Source organism: Pteropus medius, unplaced genomic scaffold, assembly GCF_902729225.1.
Source record: "Pteropus medius unplaced genomic scaffold, Ma_sr-lr_union100, whole genome shotgun sequence".
Taxonomy (NCBI): domain Eukaryota; kingdom Metazoa; phylum Chordata; class Mammalia; order Chiroptera; family Pteropodidae; genus Pteropus; species Pteropus medius.
The window spans coordinates 475,570-496,442 of NW_024350925.1; the positions used below are offsets into that span (position 1 = coordinate 475,570).

Consider the following 20,873-nt stretch of genomic DNA (forward strand, 5'->3'; position numbering starts at 1 on the left):
GCAGGAAAAGCAGCTAGGCTGTGGGCTGAGCATGGCCTGCACACAGGTATGGCCTGCTGGCCTCTGCCATTTGTCCCTACCACAGGCTCCAGCCTCCTCTCCTCAAGTTCTAACCTCCTGTCCAGGTCTGGGCTTCTGTTGTTATTTATGTTGTCTGCAGAGCAAGGCATAGTCTACATGCTTCCTCCTCCTTCCTTGTTGTCCCAAAGAGCAGCACACAGCCCCGTTTCATTTTCAGGCCACAGCTATCATCTGTCTCCACCTTAGAATCTCCCAAGGAGCTTTGGGGAATATGCTCTGATTTTGTTAGTCTGTGGCAGGCCTGGGTGCTACCGTTGTAAACGCGCTGGGCATGATCTCAATGAGGTACAGATTCGGGGGTTCCCCTGCTAACCATATGAGGGAATCACAGCAAGGGTGACTAGATAACAGATATGTGGGGGGACCAAGGGTCAGCATCAGTGTTTTTCCGAAGGCCTTGGGCTTCCTCCATGCGTCACTCTCTTAGGAAAACAGAATGGCAATGCCTCACGACATGCTGCCAGGGGCCTGGTGTGTGTCACCTCACTGAATCCTCACAACCATCCTAGGAGCTGCCATTACTGTCTTCATTTTATAGCTGAGTAAACTGAGGCATCAGGAGGTTAAGCAATCAGTCCGAGAGAGCACAAGGACAGAACCGAGTCTTGAACTCAGGCCTGAGGCTGTCAGCCATCACACCACATCTCCCTACCTGCAAACCATCAAACCTGGTACTGCTCTCAGACGCTCTTCTCCTCCCTGGAATGGCCCTATTCTATACTCCAGGTCTAGACATGCACTGGGGATGAAAAAATGGTATCACCTAGTGTGCATTCAAACGTCCTTTGTCCTAAGGGAGTCCTTTGTATTTGAGGGAACTGCTTTGAGGGCTGGCACTCATATTCCAGAGAAGACAGAAATCTGGATGCACATCCCAGTTTGGCCACTTATTTGATGGTGACTATAGACAAGGCGCCTCTCCTTGCTAGCCCTGGTCTCTTCATGAGTCAAGTGGCATAGCCACAGCATGCTCCCAGAGCCGTGGGTGCACTGAGAGCACATGGGTGAAGCACCTGGCACAGAGCGGTGTTCAGTGCGCATGCCTCCCAAGCCTTCAGCGTGCCCTGCGTCAGAAGAGGCTCCTATGGCATGCCGTGGACCCCTTTGGCAGTCTGGTACCGCCTATCAATCCTTTCTCTGGGGGAAAAATGCTTTTAAATGCATTAAATAAATTACCCAGGGTTACAAATGATAACTGATTATTGTATACTGAAATGCAACTGACAATCTTTTCATATGTGCTTCTTGATGAACACGTTCAATATAGTAAAATCTAGCAGCAGATCTAACAACTACTATAATTTTGAGATTCCTGCAACAACTGCAATTCTATAGACGACAGTCACAGACACTGCTAATAGCACAGTGTTTTATTGCTCTGAAGACAGGTCTGCTTGCTCCTCCACTCACTAGCTGTGTCATCTGGGTCAACTTACATAGCTTTCCTGTACCTGTCTCCTCATTGGTAAAATGGGGTTGCTCTGAGGATGCAGGGAGTTCTTGAGCACACACAAAGCACTTAGATCAAGGCCTAGCACGGAGAAGATGCTTTTTTATAAGTTAGCTCCTATTGTTATCTGCAAATGGCCTTCTATAGATCAGGGTTCAGAGTTCATTTATTCAAACCTTGCACAAAGCCCTATCTCCAGCTAAGTTCTCCTCCAATGCAAAGATGCCTGAACACCATGCATAATGCCCTGCCATTTGTATGCTTTGGGGACCTAGCATCTTTAAATGTCTTCTTTAAAACACTGCTAGGGCCAGGTCTTCTGACACCAAAAATCAAGTGCCTTTTCAGGGACAGCCTGCCGTTGGACTTTACCTCAGTGGAGTCCGCACAGCCTCTCCCTATGGTCCCACACCTGACCTGCCCCACTGCCCCTCCCTCATCCAGCTGCCCAAGCCACTACAAGCATTAAAGCCTGTGCCATGTCCCTGGGCTTTCCATTTAAGAGTCTGGAATTCGTCTGCAAGCTTCTAACAAGCTAGAGGGCAATTTGGAAAACTGCAGTACTCTCTAACTTATTGTAGTTGTCATGGCTCAGGGAGGGGTCTGGGGAAGGTCAAAGCCATCCCTTCGCTATGCAGGTGTGGCAACTGAGGTCCAGAAAGAGGTAAGAACTGGTCTAAGGCCACATGGCAGTTTGCTGGGCCTGGGACCCAAGATTCACTTCACTTGGTCCTCCTGGGTTGGAGCAAAATCTCCATCTTTTTTCACTTCTCCTTCTTCCTCGCCATCTGATCAGTTGACAGTTCCTGTCAGTTTCATTTTCTCCTAAATATGTCACTAATCCATCAGCCCCTCTCCAGGCCCTACACCTGCCTAGGGTCAGTCCCTTTCCCTTTTCACCCCTCACCCACCTCCCGACTCTAGCTTGCTCTGCTGCTTGAGGCTTTCTACTCCGTGCTTCTCTTCCTGCCACATGCCAAGAACGTCAAGATCTCAGAGGAAGCTCACAGTTCACAGGTCCAACCTCCTCATACACCACCCTCCTCCACATCCTGCCATGATAGAGAGCAAGAAACAGGCCATACCAGGGGAACGGAGCTGGCCAGAGGCTGAGGTGAGCAAGAGGGAGAGCTGGTGCTGAAACTCAGGTCAAAGGGTTGTGGAATCTGAATTCTAGAAAGAACTTTAGTTCAATGTTATTCCCATTACATCACCCGCCTCTCAGAATTACACCCCCAAATCCTATTGTTTCAGGTAACAACTGGAAATATTGTTTTTGTCGAGACCATAATTGCTATTTCCCCTTCTATGCGCTCATTTTGAAAAAAGCAGACAATGCTCCATCTCCTACTTCTCCTCAAGGCCCCTAAGGTAGGACTCCATTAACTGCCAGCCAGAATTTCTTCCTTATCTGTTCTAGGCATGGGCACACCCTGCCTGTTCACAAACCATTTTCACAAATATTTCCACTGGCCTGGGCTCAAAAGCAGTTTGCCAATCTCATGTTACTGAACTTCCCTGTTACCTTTAATCTCTGAGAATATACTAGACCATGTCTCCTTCCCCTCTGCTGTCCCAACTCTTGGTATTAGGCCTGGCATAGAATGGACATTAGGTCTTTGAGAAATGACTGAATTAAAATGCTGGTGTTGCCAGGGATAAAGAAAGCAATAAGACACAGATAGTCCTGCCCTCTAGGAGTTTAGAGTTTATACTCATGGAGACAAGATAAAGAAATAGAAATATGTGAATAGAGAACTATTCACAAATTTGCCATGTTTGACTTTCCCTGCAGGCAAGGTCCTGGGACACTATAACCAGGCTGGAATGCTTTCAGCAGTTGGGTGCCAGGGTATGGTAGGTCGAGTCATGGAGGCAGAACCTTGGATCAAAGGGGGCAGCAGGCTTAGACTTTATTCTGAAGATAGATGGAGTCGAAAGTCAAAACCTGAGTCTCTTGGACTGCAAAGCTGCTCCCTACTGGTCAGGCCCTAACCTGGGTAAGCGGATTCATTTCTAGAATCAGACAATCTTAGAAGTAGAAGAATCAAAGAGATTAAAAGGCCAACCCTGTCCTTTCCTTTTTACAGGAGGGGACTGAGGCACAGACAGGTGAGGACACTGGGCTCTGTATCTTGGCACAGGCTCTTCTCTCTGCCCCATACGCCTTGCTAATACCCACTTTTCGTCAAGACTTGGTTTAAACATCACTGCTGTTGGGGGTTAGGTGACCTGTGTGTGCTCATGAAAGACTCGATGCATTCTTCTACCATTCGTTTGACAAAGTATTGAGTACCTATTGTGTGTCAGCTGTGGTTAGCCCAGATCTCAGCTACTCTCATCACCTCAGATGGGAAAGGTCAGAGGGACGAAGAGCAAGGGTTGGGTCGCCAGGCAGATTGATTTTGGGAAGGGGACACCCGCCCCATCAGAGACTCTCTTTGGGGAGAGTGGTGCCATCTCCAGCTTCCCACATCCCTGCTTAAAGTTCAGGGTGAGCGAGGAGAGGAACTTTCCGGCAGAGCCCCGTGGCCCATCGCTGTGCACAGGGACCGATCATTTTGACATGCATATCATTTCTGTGTGTGTTTTTTTAAAATGTTTTTGTCCAAAACAAAGCCACTGAGTCTGCAGAGACATTCGCATTCACCCCCACCCCTGGATCCCGGGATCTTTCCCTCTGATCCAGAGGTAGCGCCCGCCTTTGGCAGCTGGAACAGCTGCACTGCAGCGCCCTCTGCCGGGCGCACAGAGGCACGCGGGTGGGGTCTGCTCCTTTGGCGCAGAGGGATTGTGACTCATCCCGCCTGCCGGCAGCAGCTGCCTTGGTGGTGCACCAAGAGCGCCGAGCGGCTCTGTGCGAGAAAAGCAGGCCCCCGGTGGCTCCCGACTGGCGGCAACCGTGCCGCAGCACCTGCTCTACCAGCCCGGGCCTCAGCTGGTCTGAACCCCCGCATTGTGGAAACTTCTGGCGCTGGAAGCCCCACTCCCCTCCGCTCTTATTGAGTCTGCGCCACTAACCTTGACTAGGGGTCATCTGGTAACACCACCTGAACAGAGTGGGAAGCTACCGACAAGAGAAAGGCGAAGGGAGGGCCATGGTCAAGCAGCTAAGAAGCAGAGGAAGGACTAGATTAAGCAGCTATATCTGACTCTGAAGTTCAAGGAAAGCTTTTCACAGCATCAGGCTGCACTATGCTCCGATCCTTGGTGCGCGCGCACGCGCGCGCACGCACACACACACACCCACACGCGTGCGCGCGCAGAGTAATGGAAAGCTGGATCACATCATAGAGGACATTGAAAGTAAAGCACTATAATAAACATTTACCAGTTTGGAAATGAAACGAAAGCTATAAATGACATTTAACAAGAAAGTCAGATGGGTATCTGGCTTGATTCTGTAAAGATGTTTTATCATGGAGCAGAGGACGTGATCAGAGCTTTGAGTTAGTTAGGAAGATGCACCAAAGGAAAATAAAGTAGACAAGTAGTGCCTGAGGTAGTCCAGTAGCGCTCAGCTCAGTCTACATCAGTCATACTGGAGGTTAAAAAAAAAAAGGTACAGATCCAAGAGACATTAGAAGAGGAAAAGACTTAATGGCACATTGGATTTTTAAAAGTGGGTTAAGTAAAATCCACATGGCACTTTATACCTTTCCTAAGGTATTTACTGCTATCAGTTTTGCGTTCTTTATTAGAGTGATGTTTTGTTGGCCTTGTTATATTCTAAGATCCAATTTTTAGTATATGTGCTGCCAAAGCAAGCACAATGTGCTAAGATCCATAGATGGTGCCGGTGGCTCAGGCCCCACTCCTGCCTTGCAGACCATGACCTTGTCAGGGGAGAACACAGATGTCTGTGGACAGTTTCCATCGTATCGAGTGGATGCAACATAGGCGAGGGCAGAGCTGCTTGCCCGAACAGCATCTACACATGCCCAGGAGCACCTAAACCAGTTCCCACTTTCTCCTTGAGAAAAGTTGGAGGGCTTCAGCTAAACTCCAAGATGGACACACAAAAGAGAGCCCTCTGCTGGGTGTGGTGGTCCCATAGTTCCTCAGGACCCCACCCCATGGACATCAGCATGGAACAGGGGGCCACTCCTAATTTCTGGTACTTCCCATCCCACCATTCATACTTACTGTCATTCTGGGCTCTCCTAGATAGAAAACCGTGACCCTACTGTTTCCTAAAGTCACCATGTGCTGCTTGTGTATTTCATCCTCTCCTCACTCCCTTCCTTGAAGCCCACCGAAGTATGTTTTCAAGCCAGAGTTTTGTTTGTTTGTTTCTGATCAGCAAAAAGAGTTGACCCCATTTTGGAAGTACCACTGAACAATGGATCTAGTGCCTCAAGACCATGTTTCTAATAAATAATTACCATTGGAGCCTCAAGTACAGGCTTTCACAAATACACAGACACAAAGGTCTATGTGTATGCACATGTGCAGGGGGGGTGGGGCTTGTGTGATTTTTTTAGCTCCTAAACATCTTTTATGTGGCCCAGTGTTCTTTGTGAAGGAGGAAAATTTGAGTGGAGAAAAGATGTTAATCTTTCCTAAATTAATCTATAAACTCATTGCCATCCCAATCAAATCTCCACAGGAAGTTTTCATAAAACCTGACAAACTAATTTGAACATCCATCCACATGAAAGAGAATACGTATAAGCAGAGTTAAAACAATTGGGGGGAGGACAATGAAGGATGATTTATTATACAAGGTACTGGAAATATCATAATTAATAGGGTGTGGTATTGGCACAGAAATAGACAAGTAAAGAGACTGAAAGAGAACAGAGAGCCCCCAAATCAGCTCATGTAAAGACATTAAATAAATAACTGGCAAGCCAGCGGTGAAAATATGGGCTATTCAACAAACAGTGTTGGAAAAACTGGCTTTCCATTTGGAAATAACTAAATTAGATCCCCGCCTTATACTACACACACACGTGCACACACAGAAAATCAGCAAGGATATAGAAGAATTCAACAATACCCTCAACCAACAGGATTGAATTTGACATTTATAGAACACTCCATCCAACAATAGAAGAATACGCATTCTTTTCAAGCATCCATGGAACACAGACTATGTTAGACCATATCCTGTGCCATAAACGAACATCAACAAATTAAAAACAATTGAAATAAAGTTCACTATATTCTGTGGCCACAATAAAATCAAACTAGAAATCAATATTAACAGAAAGATAAGAGGAAAATATCTAAACACTTGAAAACTAAACGGCATACTTCTAAAAAATCCATGGGTCAAAGATGAAATCTCAAGAGAAATTTTAAAGATACATTGAACTGAATGAAAATGAAAATACTACATAGCTAAATGTGTGGGATGCAACTAAAGCAAACAAATTTGTAGGAAGCAATTTTAAAGGGAAACGTATAGCATAAAATGTTTATACTAGAAAAAAAGGTCTTCGATTGGTAATTTAAGAAACTAGGAAAATAAGAATAAAGCTAAAATAAAATAAATTATAAATAAAATAAAGCCAAAGCAAAGAAAGGAAATTAAAATAAGAGCAGAAATCAATAACATTGAAAACAGGAAAACAATTAGAGAAAATCAATGAAACAAAGAGCTGATTCTTTGAAAAGATTAGTAAAATTGACAAACTCTAGTAAGACTTACAAAGAAAAAAATACAAATTACTAATATCAGGAAAAAAATGAATATCACTATAGACACTTCAGACATCAAAAGGATAATAAAGGACTACTAAGAACAACTCTACATGCTTTGAGAATTTTGATGGAACTAACCAATAGTTTGACAAACAGAAACTCCCAAAACACTCAATAGGAAACAGATGCTTTGAATAGGCCTGTAACTATTAAGAAAATTGAATTGAATTCAATTCAAATTTCCCAAAAAGAAATCTTCAGGTCCCATGGTTTCACTGGAGAATTCTACCAAACATTTAAAGAATTAACAGCAATTGTATACAATCTCTTCCAGAAAATGGAAGAGGAGAAAATACTTCCCAACTTATTTAAGAAGCTAGTATTATCTCGATGCAAAAAACAGATGATAGTCACACACAAAAAGAAAACTACAGACCAATATCCCTCATGAATATAGAAGCAAAGCTCTTCAACAGAGCAGTAGCAAATAGAATTCAGTAATGTGTAAGAATGATACGCCATTAGCAACTGGGGTCTACTCCAGGGATGCAAGACAGTTTTAATATGTGAAAATAAATCAATTTAATTCGCCATATTAACAGACTAAAGAACAATCACATAATCGTATCAATCAATGCAGAAAAAGCACATAGCCCCCATGCACTATGGTAAATAAAAAACTCTCAGAAATAGGAAAAAAAAGGAATCTTCTTATTTTGAAAAAGAGCATCTACAAAAAACTTATAGCTGACACTAAACTTAATGGTGAAAGAGTGAATGCTTTTCTCCTCACCACTCTAAATTAACATAATGGAAATAAAAGGCATAAAATTGGAAAGGAAGAAATAAACCTGTCCCTATTTGGAGATGACATGATAGTGTATGTAGAAAACACCGAGAAACTACAAAACAATTCCTAGAACTAATAAGTTCAGCAAAGATGCAGGATACAGGGTAAGCACACACAAATAAATCGTATTTTTATATATTAGCAATGAAAAAAATGGATGCCAATTAAAAATAGAATACCATTTACAATTGCTCAAATGGAAATACTTAAGTGTAAATATTTTGAGATATGTATAAGACTTATGTGCTCAAAATGACAAAATTCTGATGAAAGAATTCAAAGAAAACCTAAATAAATTGAGGAATACACCGTGTTCACAGATTAGAAGACTAACATAGTAGAGATTTCCCCTAAATTTATATAGAGGTTTAGTACAATTTCTATCAAAATTCCAGGAGGATATTTCAGACAGGGATAAACTTATTCTAAAATTTATATGGGAAGGCAAAGGAATTAGAATAGCCAAAACAGTTTTGATAATGGAGAATAAAGTGGGATCACTCTACGCAATTTCAAAAATTATTATGTAACTACAATAATCAAGACTGTGTGGTCTTGCTGGAGGGATAGACACATAGGACAATGGAGCAGAATAGAGAACCCAGAAATAGCCCCAAACAAATATGCCCAACTGATTTTCAGTAAAGATGCAAGCCATTCAATGGAAGGAAGATGGCCTCTTCAAATGACACTGGAGCAACTGGACATAGGCAGAAAGTGACTTTGACTTGTGCAGTGGGTTGAATAGTAGCCCTCAAAAGAGATGTCCATGTCCTTATCCCCAGAACCTGTGAATGTGACCTTCATTGGAAAACAGGTCTTTGCAGATGTAATTAAGTCAAGGATTTTGAGATGAGGAGGTTATTCTTGGTTATTCGACTGGGCCATAAGTCAAGTGACAAATGTCTTGATGTGATAGACGCACAGAGAAGACACACACAGGAGAGGGTGATGTTAAGATGGAGGTAGATATTAAAGTGATGTGGCATATAAGCTAGATCTTACAGTTGACAATCAAAACATGACATGAAAACACAATTCACTGAAAAGGATGTATAGATGGCAAGTAAGCACATGAAAAGAAGTTAAATCACTTGCCATTAGGGACATGCAAATTAAAATCGCAATAAGATATCACTATGAACCTATCAAAATGGAAAAAAATAATAGTGACCACACCAAATGCTGGTGAGGATGCCAAGAAACTAGAAACTTCATATACTGCTGGTGGGAATGTGAGATAGTATGGCCATTCTGGAAAACAGTTTGGCAAGTACCTTTAAAAGCTAAAGTTGCAAATACCAAATGACCCCAGCGAATGCACTCTTGGACATTCATCCCAGAGAAATGAAAACGTCTGTCCACATAAAAACCTGTTACAGGAATGTTCATAGTGGCTTTATTTATAACAGCTCAAAATTGGAACCAACCCAGAAAGCCTTTGACAGGTGAATGGGTACACTTTCCGTGGTCCATCTAAGCCACAGAAAACTACCCAGCAATAAAAAGGAAAAGATTATTGACACACATAACAAAGTGAATGAACCCCCAGATAATTATGCTGACTGAAGAAAACAAATAATACTGTATGATTCTATTTGCATAATATTATTGAAATGACATAATTTTAGAAATAGCGACAGATGAGTGGGTGCCAGGGGTTAAGGAGAATGTGGAGGTGAAAGGTAAGAGGGTGTGGCTTTGAAGGGTAACTCAAAGGACCCTTGTGGGGATGGAAATCTTCTGTGTCTTGACTGGATCGATGCCATTATCCTGCTTATGACATTCTACTACAGTTTTGCAAGAGGTTGTCACTGAGAGAAACTAGGTGAAGGATATATGATACCTCTCTGCATTATTTCTTAACTTGCATGTGAATGTACAATTATCTCAAAATAAAAAAAAGTTTAATTAAAAAAGAACGAGTGTGATCCAAGTGTCCTAATATGGCAGGGTTTCCAAGATATATTAAGTGAAAAAAGCAAGTTACAGATCAGTAAACACAGTATGATACCATTTATTTTTACATACCTGCACACAACCAAATTATATACACATAGAAAAAAAATTAGAAGAGGGTACGCTATGCTGGTAACAGTGGTTACCTCTGGGGAGTAGAGCTGGGGACGCAAAAGTATTTTAACTGTAACTGGATTGACTTTTTTTTTAATGAGAATATATTTATATGCTACGTATAGAGTAAAAACATTATCCTGGACACAGCTACAGTGTTCTAGGAATTTGAAGCTGTTTTTGCTTGTCGTGATGTGACCTATCCCTGTTTCACCAGCACTGTGGCTGGGGACCCGGCTCATGCCCCCTGCCCTTGAGCCTCAAGGAAGTAGCTCCTGAGGCCTACCTGGTTCAGAAACAGGGCCACCAGCATTACTGCTGAGGTATGGAAGTGCCATCTGGAAGTGCCAATGTCCCCATGGCTGTGAATCTACTCACTGCTTCTGACAACTTAAAAAACACAAAGCTCAGCCCATGGTAACCAATGAAACAACAGTTTCCATAAGGTTCAAGTTGAAAAAATGTCATGCAAGTTTCAATGCTGGGGGCCACAATGGCCTCCCCATCCTCTGCCCTGAAAATATGGCAGCTATTTAGTTTCTTTGGAGGAACCTGAGAACAGCAGGCATGAATAACAATCAGACATCTATACCCATTTCTGCCTGGCTGAGAGCAGACTCACTCTTAGGTGACTCCTAAGAATGCAGCCATTCATTCACCGTATATTTACTGAGCACCTACTATATGCCATGTGCTATTCTAGGCACTGATAACAGCAGTGAGTAAAATAAAGTCCCTGCCTGTATGGGGCTCCCATTGTAGTACAAGAGCAAATGACAAGCAAGATAAATTGTATGTTAGGTGGTAGTAAGTACATGGAAGGAAGATATAAGGTGTTGGTTTCGGGGGGCTAAAATTTTAGAAATGCTGGCCAGAGAAGGCCTCACCGAGAACAATCAGATCTTTTGGTGAAGATGTGAACGAAGTGAGGGAGGCAGCTAGCTACAGAGCTATCCAGCGGTTCTGGATATTTTCCATGCGCCCCTCCAGATCTTCTTTACCCTTCTCCACCCAGCTGTGTGCCCTGGTAGGCTGACCTTTGTGGACTGCATCAACAGGTTCCCTTGCCCTCTGGCTTCGGGTTAGGTTTGACCAATGGCAGGCACCTGCAAGGAGATCAGAAGGAAAAAACAAAATAAGATTTTCATCAGCTCTCTCTATGCAGGGTCATCATGAGTTGGCCACATCCCTCTACCTAAGACCACAGCTCCTGTCAAGGTGGCCCTTTCCATACAGCAACCCTACCCCAGTTCCTATAATCACTCTCTCCCAGGATCCTGACTGACACACTGGCAGAAAGAAAAGCAAGTAGAAAGCTTAAAGTGCCTGGAAAGCTTAAGGAATGATCAGGAGACTTGTGTGGCTGGAATGGAGAAGGTGATGGAAGGATTTGTAGGGATAATGTCAAAGAGGTAAGGGCAACCAGAGTATTAAGGGCCTTGCAGGCTACCATAATGACTGACTTTTAATATGAGTAACATGGAGCGATTGGAGGATGTTCAGCAAAAGACTGACATACTCAGACTATGTTTTAACAGCATCTCTTTAGGAGACTGGTGATAGGCAAGAGAGGATGATGGCTTGGACTCGGGTAGTAGCAGCGGAAGTGGTGAGAAGTGGTTGGAAGGTGGTGCAGAAGAATCCTGTTCACTAAAACAACCAGAGCAAAAGCCCAAACCAGAAACTTGTTATCCTGTTTGTTATTGTATATCACTGAAAATGTTATTCGACAAGATTTCAGAAGGCCCCACAGGCACCATGAGAACCCTAAGACCCCATGACTTGTGTGGGAAACACAACTCAAGCCCAATGGCTCAACCCAAAATGTTCCCAGACTGTACCTGACTCCAGAAAACTATTGTCATTGACTTTTCTAGCCAACCGACCCCACTCTAAAGCCACAACCCTATGCAGGTCCTGCTGGGTGCCATTTTGCCCTAATTGGGTCCAGCTACTCTACTTCCATTGGCTCCTCCAATCAGCTGGCCTAACCATGTCACATCACGATTCTGGAAAACACTGTCCGCATCTGCCCTGTCCATACCTCCTGTCTTCTGCTTACAAAAATCACTCTGAGGCTGGCAGCAAATGGATAAGAATGGGTCCAAGGGGTGGTCACAACACAGTGTAGGCAACAGCTCAAAGGTTCCATGATTTTGATAAGAATTTTTAAATTTGCCTGGGAAAGCAGGCAACCATCAACTATAGGCAGATCATTGGGAGGAAAGAGAAAATAGAAAACTTGGTCCGATAGGCAGATAACTCCCAGCCTGAAGTATCTTCTGGAAATCAAAAGCATCCTGGCATTTTTGGGCGTACATTGTTAATTCTCAGGATAAGGCCTGCTGCTTCATATTGTGATCCACCAGCAAAGGTACCCAGCTGGAAACTAAAGAACACCACATGATTCTGAAGGTTCCTTCCAGAGCCAGGAAAAACTGATAGTATTTTGTTTATGTTCAAAGAAATTAATCCAAAGAGGTCAGCTCCACAGCCCAAGTCAGCAAGACTGTAAAACAAATTTTTGCCAATCTAGGAGGGGATGACCTGATGTGGGATCCTAGGTCCCAGACTTTCAAGATGTGTGCACTTGGGTAAGATTCTTAACCACCCCCCGCCAAGACCTCAATTTTGTAATCTATAAAATATGGACAAGACACACCTCACAGTGTTGCATTAAGGATAAAGTGAGCCCGTGCGTGTAAAAGGTGTCTGCATGGCCTCTGGGATACTAGTCACCCACATGTTTGTTTTTTTTCTTATGTCCACTTTTCTTTGGTAAGAGCCAGGCCATTGGTGTGGGGCAACCATGGGGCTCCAGTGGTCCCTGGTACCCTTAAGAAGAGCAATCTGAGGAATTCTTCACATCTTTCATGCCAGTGTTGTTTTCTGCTCTTTACTAAACAGGAGTCCTGGTTAGCTGACATTTGATCCTAGCAGGACATGGTTCCATGCATAGCTTGGCCCTGAGGGACACTAATGCCTATTGATTAGCTGGACATTCAGCTGATCTGCCTAAGCAGTGGCTTTCATTTTCAGAACCTCAAATCTGTTATTTTATTGCAGGTTATTTGAATCTCTTGTGTATGTGAGCTGTGGATGCAGACCTTTGCTGTGACTTCCTCTTTCACCCTTTCAGCCTCTCATCTCCATACTACTGCTCATGCCTGTTCCTTGCCTTGGCTCTCTGTCTTTCCCTTTCTCTTCTCTAGGTCTTTCACAAACCCTCTTCTGAAGACAGTGTTTATGAGAAGAGCAGTTAAAAGTGTCTCAAGTGGATTTATGGTCCACTTCTCTTTGCACTGTAGTACCAGCCCATCTCCAAGTCCACTTCCCCCCATTCCTTCACCGTGGCGGGGTGATGGGATTATCAAGCTAAATGGGACCTGGCTGCTGCCCTTGCAGAGGGACAGACAGACAGCTCCACGGAGTATGCAAAGATCTGGAGTGGGTACAGAGGGGTCAGGGAAAGTTTAATAAAAGAGGGGAGACTTGACCTGCGTCTTGAAGCCTTAATGCATTTTTCCAAATGGAGAGAGGGTTAAAGGGCATCACAGGGAGGAGGTGGCATGGTGGAGAGTAGAGCCATGTGTGTTTGGGAGTCTCTCTAGCCACACGAGAAGGTATGGAGATGAGCAACGATGAATCTTGAAAGAAGAATCTGGAGCTTGCTCACCAAGGGAGTGCCATGTTGAAGGGAAAATGGACTGCAGGGGGTTAGAGTGCATGGCTGTAGTTGGATCTGGTGGATGGTGGGAAGGAACATGTTGAAAGCAGTGTCTTAGAAAGATAATTCTGGAAAGTAAAGACCAGAAGAACAAAAGCCAGTTAGGTTGATGCTGCAATGGTCCTCAACTGGGGTGTTGACGGCGGAAACGGAAATGAAGGAGCAGAGATAAGAAGCCTCAAGGGCCTACTTCTGTAGCTCTGGCCTTTCTCCTGGATTCGTTCTCCACCATTCCCCAGTACCATCTCCCTCAACGATCTTAGTGGGTCCTGGGCCTCAACTCTAACTCCCACCTCAATGTGGATTTACTACAAATCTGTATCTTGAGGTCAGATCTGTCATTTGCCCCTGGGGCCAGATCCTGGCTGCTTTCTGTACATTCCCAATTAATCATCATGTCCAAAACTGCTATGATGGTACCTGTGCCTCAGCCCTAGCTTAGCTCGGGAGAACTGTACACCTCAGCTATGTTACAGGCAACCAGTGCTTAAGTCACCAACCAAAGGTTCACTTTACACAATTTAGGGCAAACATAATCTCCTGGTTCTAAACCAGTGATTTATATGTAGACTTAAAGGATGTAACATGTTCACATCTTGGGGATGGCCTTCTTTCACTCACTCACTGTCAAGTTCCTCAGTGGTGGCCCTCAGCCAGGGCTGGATCTTCCTGGCCCCAAGAAATATTTGGAAATGTGTAGAGGCATTTCTGGTTGTCACAATGACTCCAAGGTACTAGTGGCACCTAGGGCCAGGAGTCAGGATGTTAAATTTCCTGCAATGCACAAGAGTGTCCCACACTGCAAATAACTGTCTCACTCAAAGTGCTAATAGCCCTCTTGTTGAGAAACAGTGTGAGTACAAACTCAGGGAGGGCAAAAACTGTATTTTGTTCTTTACTGTGCTCCCAACACTTGCTGGGCACTACCCTTGGTGCTGGGGATGGAAAGATGAAGAAGACGTGGGCACTACCTTTGCATGTCAGCCAGTCTTAGCTGGAATGGGTACAGAGGATCCTGAGATGGAGGCTAAAAGTGAAGAATGCCACACCTCCCCTAACCACTATGCGGCCTCTGACTCGCAAGGGGGACTTCCAGTTCAAGTCGTAATAGAAAATTTATTCATTCATTCAAAGGCTTGAATAGCACGGAAAAGTTTTCAAAGCACTTTCTCAGACACGATCTTGCTGGCATTGAGCTGGGAGGAGTGGAGGGTTGAGCAGGGGCTGGAAGCAGATTTGGGGCTGAGAGGTTCCTGCCCTGCTCGAGCCAGGGCTGGAGCAGACAGGCCCAATCAGACAGTCTCCTGGGATCAAGGCGGTCTAGTGTGAATGGAAATATGTGCCACATGGCCTGAATTGCAGGGGCCGGCCTCAGGCTCCCATAGCCCCAAACACTTCCAGATGGATTTATTTATAACCTCCAAACCAGAGGCAGTGCTCAGTTGCTTTTCCTCAGTCCCCTCCCCATTCCTGGAGCGAGCCTTGGCCGCCCCTTTCCACTCCGGAAGCCAGCAGGAGACGGGAATGTGGTGTTTTGCTCAGCCATAGCCCAGCTTGGGCTCCTGGTCCTTGCTTGTCCCCTAGGTGGCAACAGCAGCTCATGGTGTGGGCATACTCCTGTCCATCTAGCCCACCTGGGCTCTCTCTAAATGAGGAGTGTAAGCCAAGGACATTCACTCTGGCGAGTTTCTGTTCCAGATCTGCCTCCACCTCATAAAGCCACAGGTACATCCATGGCTTCTTATTTTTTGTCTCTAGGAGATTCTAAGCTCCTTTCACTCTACCTCCTCCCACAGGATAGGCTGCCAGAGGCTTTGGCCTCACACTTTTTCCAGATAGGAAACTGAAGCTCAGAGAGGTTGAGTAACTTGCCCAAGGCCACACAGAATAGTAAATAGATAGTAAATAGCAGAGCCAGAAGTCTGAAGCCCCACACTCTGTACCTGACCCCAGTGCCTCCTAAGTCTCAAGTTTCCTCAGTGGGGAGTAGTCTAATGCTTGGCAGGTGGTCTGGTTAGTAGCATCCAGAACTGTTCTGCACAGAGCTTGTACTGGTTCTGTCATTATTAGCTGGATGACCTTTGGTGAGTTACTCTTCCTCTCTGTAACTAGATTTCTTTTTCTTTTAAGGATTAAAAAGATAATGAATTTAAAAGGCTTAGCATACTGTCTGGCCCATAGTGAGCGCACAGTGAGCGACAACCAATATGAGAGTTTATTGCTCAGCTGCATCAATCTAGAGTTCAGAGCTTCCATCTCTTGAAATACAGGCCAGGCTCTAGACAAACATCACCTCATGACTCCTTGCACATAGAGAGAAAGAAACTTTAGCTTAGAATGATTAAGTGACGTGCCCAAGGCCACACTTGGTAGGAATACAGGAGGGGCTTGAACACAGTTCTAGGTGATTCCAAGGCTATGGATTCCATACTTTCTATAGAATCTGAAGGACAAAAGCCCCCATATGTACTCTTAGCTGAGTTTCTGTGCTGCTTCCCTCCCCGCACCCCTGCTACCACCCCCCCTGCCCTGCCTTGCCTCCTTTAGGCCGAAGAGCTTTGTCCTTCCCCAAGGTTCAGCCCACCCAATTGAACCTGAGCATTTTGGTGGCCCTAAGCAGGGACTGTCAGCACCATCATGCTTGGAGGATCCTGATGGGGTTGAAACCTCCCTCCTCTCCTAGCATGGCTGGAACTAGTGGTGGCTGGAGGCACACAAAGGCTCCAGAGTCAAACTCCTAGATGCACCAGGTCCATTTCCTGTACAACCTCTTTGCCCTCAAAGTTACTCAGAACCGAAGTCTGGTAAACACACCTCTCTGCATCCAAGGGTCCAGACAAATTTTCCTGCAGCTGTTTAGCAACACATGACACCAGACTTCTGGCCCAGTGGGAGTTTTTGGTATTCTCACATTCCTTTCTGCTTGCTGCTGTGCAATTAAACATGCATAATTTCTCCATATTTTCCCATCTCGCGCCACACATCAGTACCACCAGTGATGGTGTGAGGGAACAGCACAATCTCCATGCACAGACAGGCAAGGGAGTCAGCAGACGCTTCTCTCAACTGAGTGTGACTCACCAAATGGGCTCCAAATCCCATCAACAATTAGACTCAGTCTATGTACATTGCCCTCATCTTTTCAGTAGGATGCCAGGATGATCAGAATCCCTGATAGTCCAAGAATAACTACAGTAATTGGATAAATGCCCAGCACAGAAAGGCATTTAATAAATGCTCAATTTCTATCCAAACAAAGTAACTCTCAGAATTTGTGCACAAATGTTACCAGAGAGTGCCAGGGGCAGCTCCTCTCTGCTTCCAGCACTGATGCTTAGGACAGCTTTCTCATTGAACATACGCATTAGCCCTTACTTATCCCAGAAACTACCAGATTTATAGCTCCAGCCCTACTTTGTAGGCTCTCTCTGAGCATTGGTTTCCTTATCCGTTGTTCTAAGGCATCTAACACAGAGTTAAGCACATGGTACTTTCTCAACAAATGTTTCACTTACAAAGCTTACCTTGTAGAAAAGTAAATTTTACACATTCTAGAATCATCCAGAGGTTGACTGCTCTTTCAGGAAATTCTCTACTCTCTCAATATTTATTGGACATCTACTATGTACAGAGAAGCAAGGGAGAAACAAAATAAATTTAAAATGGAATTTCTTTCCTCCAAGAAATTGTGATACAGCTGGACACTTAGGCAAGCATACAGTATATCAGAATTTCAGAATACCTTTAGGAGCCAGGCAAGTACTAACAATGAGCAAAGGAGGCTGGGGTAATACAATAGGGAGTTGGTGGGGACTGTGGTGAGCTATATTTTTCAAGGAAGCTAGGAATTCAGATTATATGGAAAGATTACTGATTCATGTTAGCAAATAATTAAAAAGATACAAACCATGTGTAGACCAAACAAAACAGATCCGTAGGCATTATTTGGCCCACCAGCCACCACTTTGCCATTTCTGCATAATGATAGATGATAAAGTATCAAAACCAGAGTTACTGGCGATAACTTCTGAAGGTGCTCAGAGGAGGCGTGAGTCCCAGGGCTGTACTGCTCTGAAATTTTCCTCAAGGAAGTTAGGGTCTGAGTGGGCCCCAATGTGTGGGTGTGAATCTGAGAGGCTGAAAGGAGGGTCAAAGGACTTTTGGCAAGTTTAGAAGGAGAAACAAGAAGGTTGTAGTCGGAGCTGGAGGTGGGTCTGGCTGTTGTGAAGGCTTCCTGGGAGGAGGGGCAATTCCTGGTCATTGGTTAGTCTTTGTGGAGGAGGTTTCCCATGACCATGACCGGAACCAGGGGTCTCCATGCAGAGGAAACAAGACAAGATGGGGAACTACTATTTAGAGTGTCTGATTCTGAGAAGCCAGTCAGAGAACAATATTAAACCCAGACCGATAGACAGACAGACAGAAAGACAGATGCCTCATTAATAGGCATGGGAAAAGAACATGTTGCTTAAATCCAAGGATTTTTCTAGAATACAGCAATGTAAGACTCTATGAGATGAGCACAGAAATGATGCACGACCCTGGCTGGTAACTATAAACAGGTCCACAAGGTGGAAATGGATAAACCACACTACAGTGAGACCAGCCATAGAGAAAAAGGGGCTCTGACCTCTTACAAATACTGGTGAAAGGGAAAAATGAACAAGAGCTTTGATAAAACCAGCAATGTACAAAAGTTCTGGAAATTATTTTTTAAATATGTTAACAAGAGCAAAGTTAAAATATATGTGCAGGATTAAAAGTCCCAGGGACAGTGACTAAAGGAAAGGAGGCACCTTACCCCCAAGTGAAGAGCAGAGGACGTGTGGCATGCAGGTGTCAGGGAGAAACATGTCAGCTCTGCTTTGGGTTGTGGAACCACAAGACAAGAGGCGATTAAGGGTCATGAAACAAGCACAGGTGTAGTCGGCAGAATTATGCCCCGCTCCCAAAGATGCCCACATCCTAAATCCTTGGAACCTGTGAATATGTTAAGTTAAATGGCAAAGTTCGGAAATAAGGTTTGCAGATGGGATGAAGGTTACTAATCAGCTGGCTCTGAGATGGGGAGAGTCTCCTGCACTTTCCGGTAGACTCAGTGTCATTGTAAGTTTCCTTGTAAAGTGAAAGTGTGAAGCAGGAGAGGCAGAGTTACAGAAGGAGATGTGAACACAGAAGCAGGTCAGACAGACGGGATGTAAGAAAGAGTTCACTGGCCATTGCTGGTTTTGAACATGGAGGAAGGGTGCACAGCTGAAGAATGCAATTGTCCCCTAGAACCTCCAGTAGTAACGCATCTCTGACAACACCTTGATTTTAGTCCAGTAAGACCCATTTTAGACTTCTGCCCTCCAGAACTGTGAGATAATAAAATTGTGTTGCTTTAAGCCACTGAATTTGTGAAAATTTGTTACAGCAACAACAGGAAACTAATATATCTAGCTTTGGACTCAGACAGATGTAGGATTTAACCTGACTCCACTATATGCCAATTAGTTTACCTTAGTCCAGTTACTTAACCTCTCTGAGCCTCAACATCCTCATCTCGTCCTCTTAAATAGTGTCCACAATACTTATACTTCACAGGGTTGAGGGAAAGAGCAGCTGAGATGATGAACATAAAGAGACAGCACAGCCTGGCACAAAGAAGGTGCCTGATAGTGTTCTTTGTTTTACATCAACACATTTGATGAAATAGTAATTAATACTTAGGACCAGTGGTATTCAGGCAAATGTTAGCAGCCGTCTCTCAAAAGAAAATGAAGGCATATATTTACACACATATAAATTTACTTATAAGAATGGAAAGCAAACAATTTATGAATAATAATGAAATATATAATGCTCTTTATGGCAAATTCAATATAGCCAATTGATTTTCATAGAATGCTTTCATTGAATTTGCTGAATATCTATAATAGAAGAGCGAGCATAGTTCCTACATGAATGGTGGGTGATATTTTCATTTACGTTAATGAGTAGGAAGAAGGTAAAACCATAAAAAGTATTGGAACTTGACAAATTCATCAATGATTCAAAGAACTTCTTTGCTGAATCAGATAATAGTTTTCATGTACTAGAAACACACTTTCTCAATTTTTGTGTGCTATTCACAAAGTAACAGCTACAGACATGACACGCTTTTAAGTTTAATGCACATTAACATTTTCTCCACTTTCTTAAGTGTCGAGTACAATGAACAAAACAAGAATCCAAGCCCTGATCTGCAGCATTCCCAGAATTCCATGAGTTCCCACTGTGGCCTATTTCAAACTACCTTAGCGACATCGCCTTTAGTGACATCACCAAGCAGAGAGTGGGAAAAGATTGACCGTAGCACATCATTCAGTGGCAATAGATATAAATCAGCTAACAAGCATAATTCATAGTAAAATAATTAGGAAAAGGTGAATTTTAAGTATTTACTATTTTCGTTTTTAATATAACTTATTTAATTGTAGGTTTGAATAATTTAATATTTTTTTGCCCAACAGTTAATTTTTTACTTTGAGATAATTTTAGACTTATAAAAGAGTTGCAAAAGCAATACAGAGTTCCCCTTTACCCTTCACGTGGCTTCCCCTTACATTGACATCTTACATGATTTTAAAACACTTATCGACACTGACAAATTAACCTTGGAACAACATTATTAACTAAAGTACAAAACTTATTTGGATTTTATCAGTTTTCCCACTAAAGTCCTTTTTCTGTTTTAGGATCCAATCCTAAACGAATTTAGTTGGTCATTTATTTGGTAGAATGTTCCTCAATTTCAGCTTGTCTTCTGTTTTTTCATACACTATATGGCTCACGAATGTCCTAAATATTAACAAGTGGCCCTCATGAGCCACAACAAGCCATTTCCAGCATACCACTACCTAGGACACCTTAAGGAAAATTAGCAATTCTTTTACTTTAATTCCACAAATACTTATTGAGCGCCCTCTAGGGGTTAGTGCTGGGGATATAGAGATCACCAAAACACAGTCCTTGCCATTGAGAACACTACAGGTTAGGGGACCTGAGACAGCAGTAGCAAA

General features: G+C 43.7%; 1 protein-coding gene across 1 annotated transcript in view; it reads right to left on the bottom strand.

The window, feature by feature from the left end:
• The window catches only part of NHSL2 (NHS like 2), a 193,831-nt gene that overhangs the window by 107,732 nt on the left and 65,226 nt on the right, over positions 1-20,873 (bottom strand). Inside the window, exon 2 of the mRNA XM_039841678.1 lies at positions 11,141-11,209. Within this exon, the coding sequence (XP_039697612.1) occupies positions 11,141-11,209 (69 nt within the window). The remainder of the gene's footprint in view (positions 1-11,140; positions 11,210-20,873) is intronic.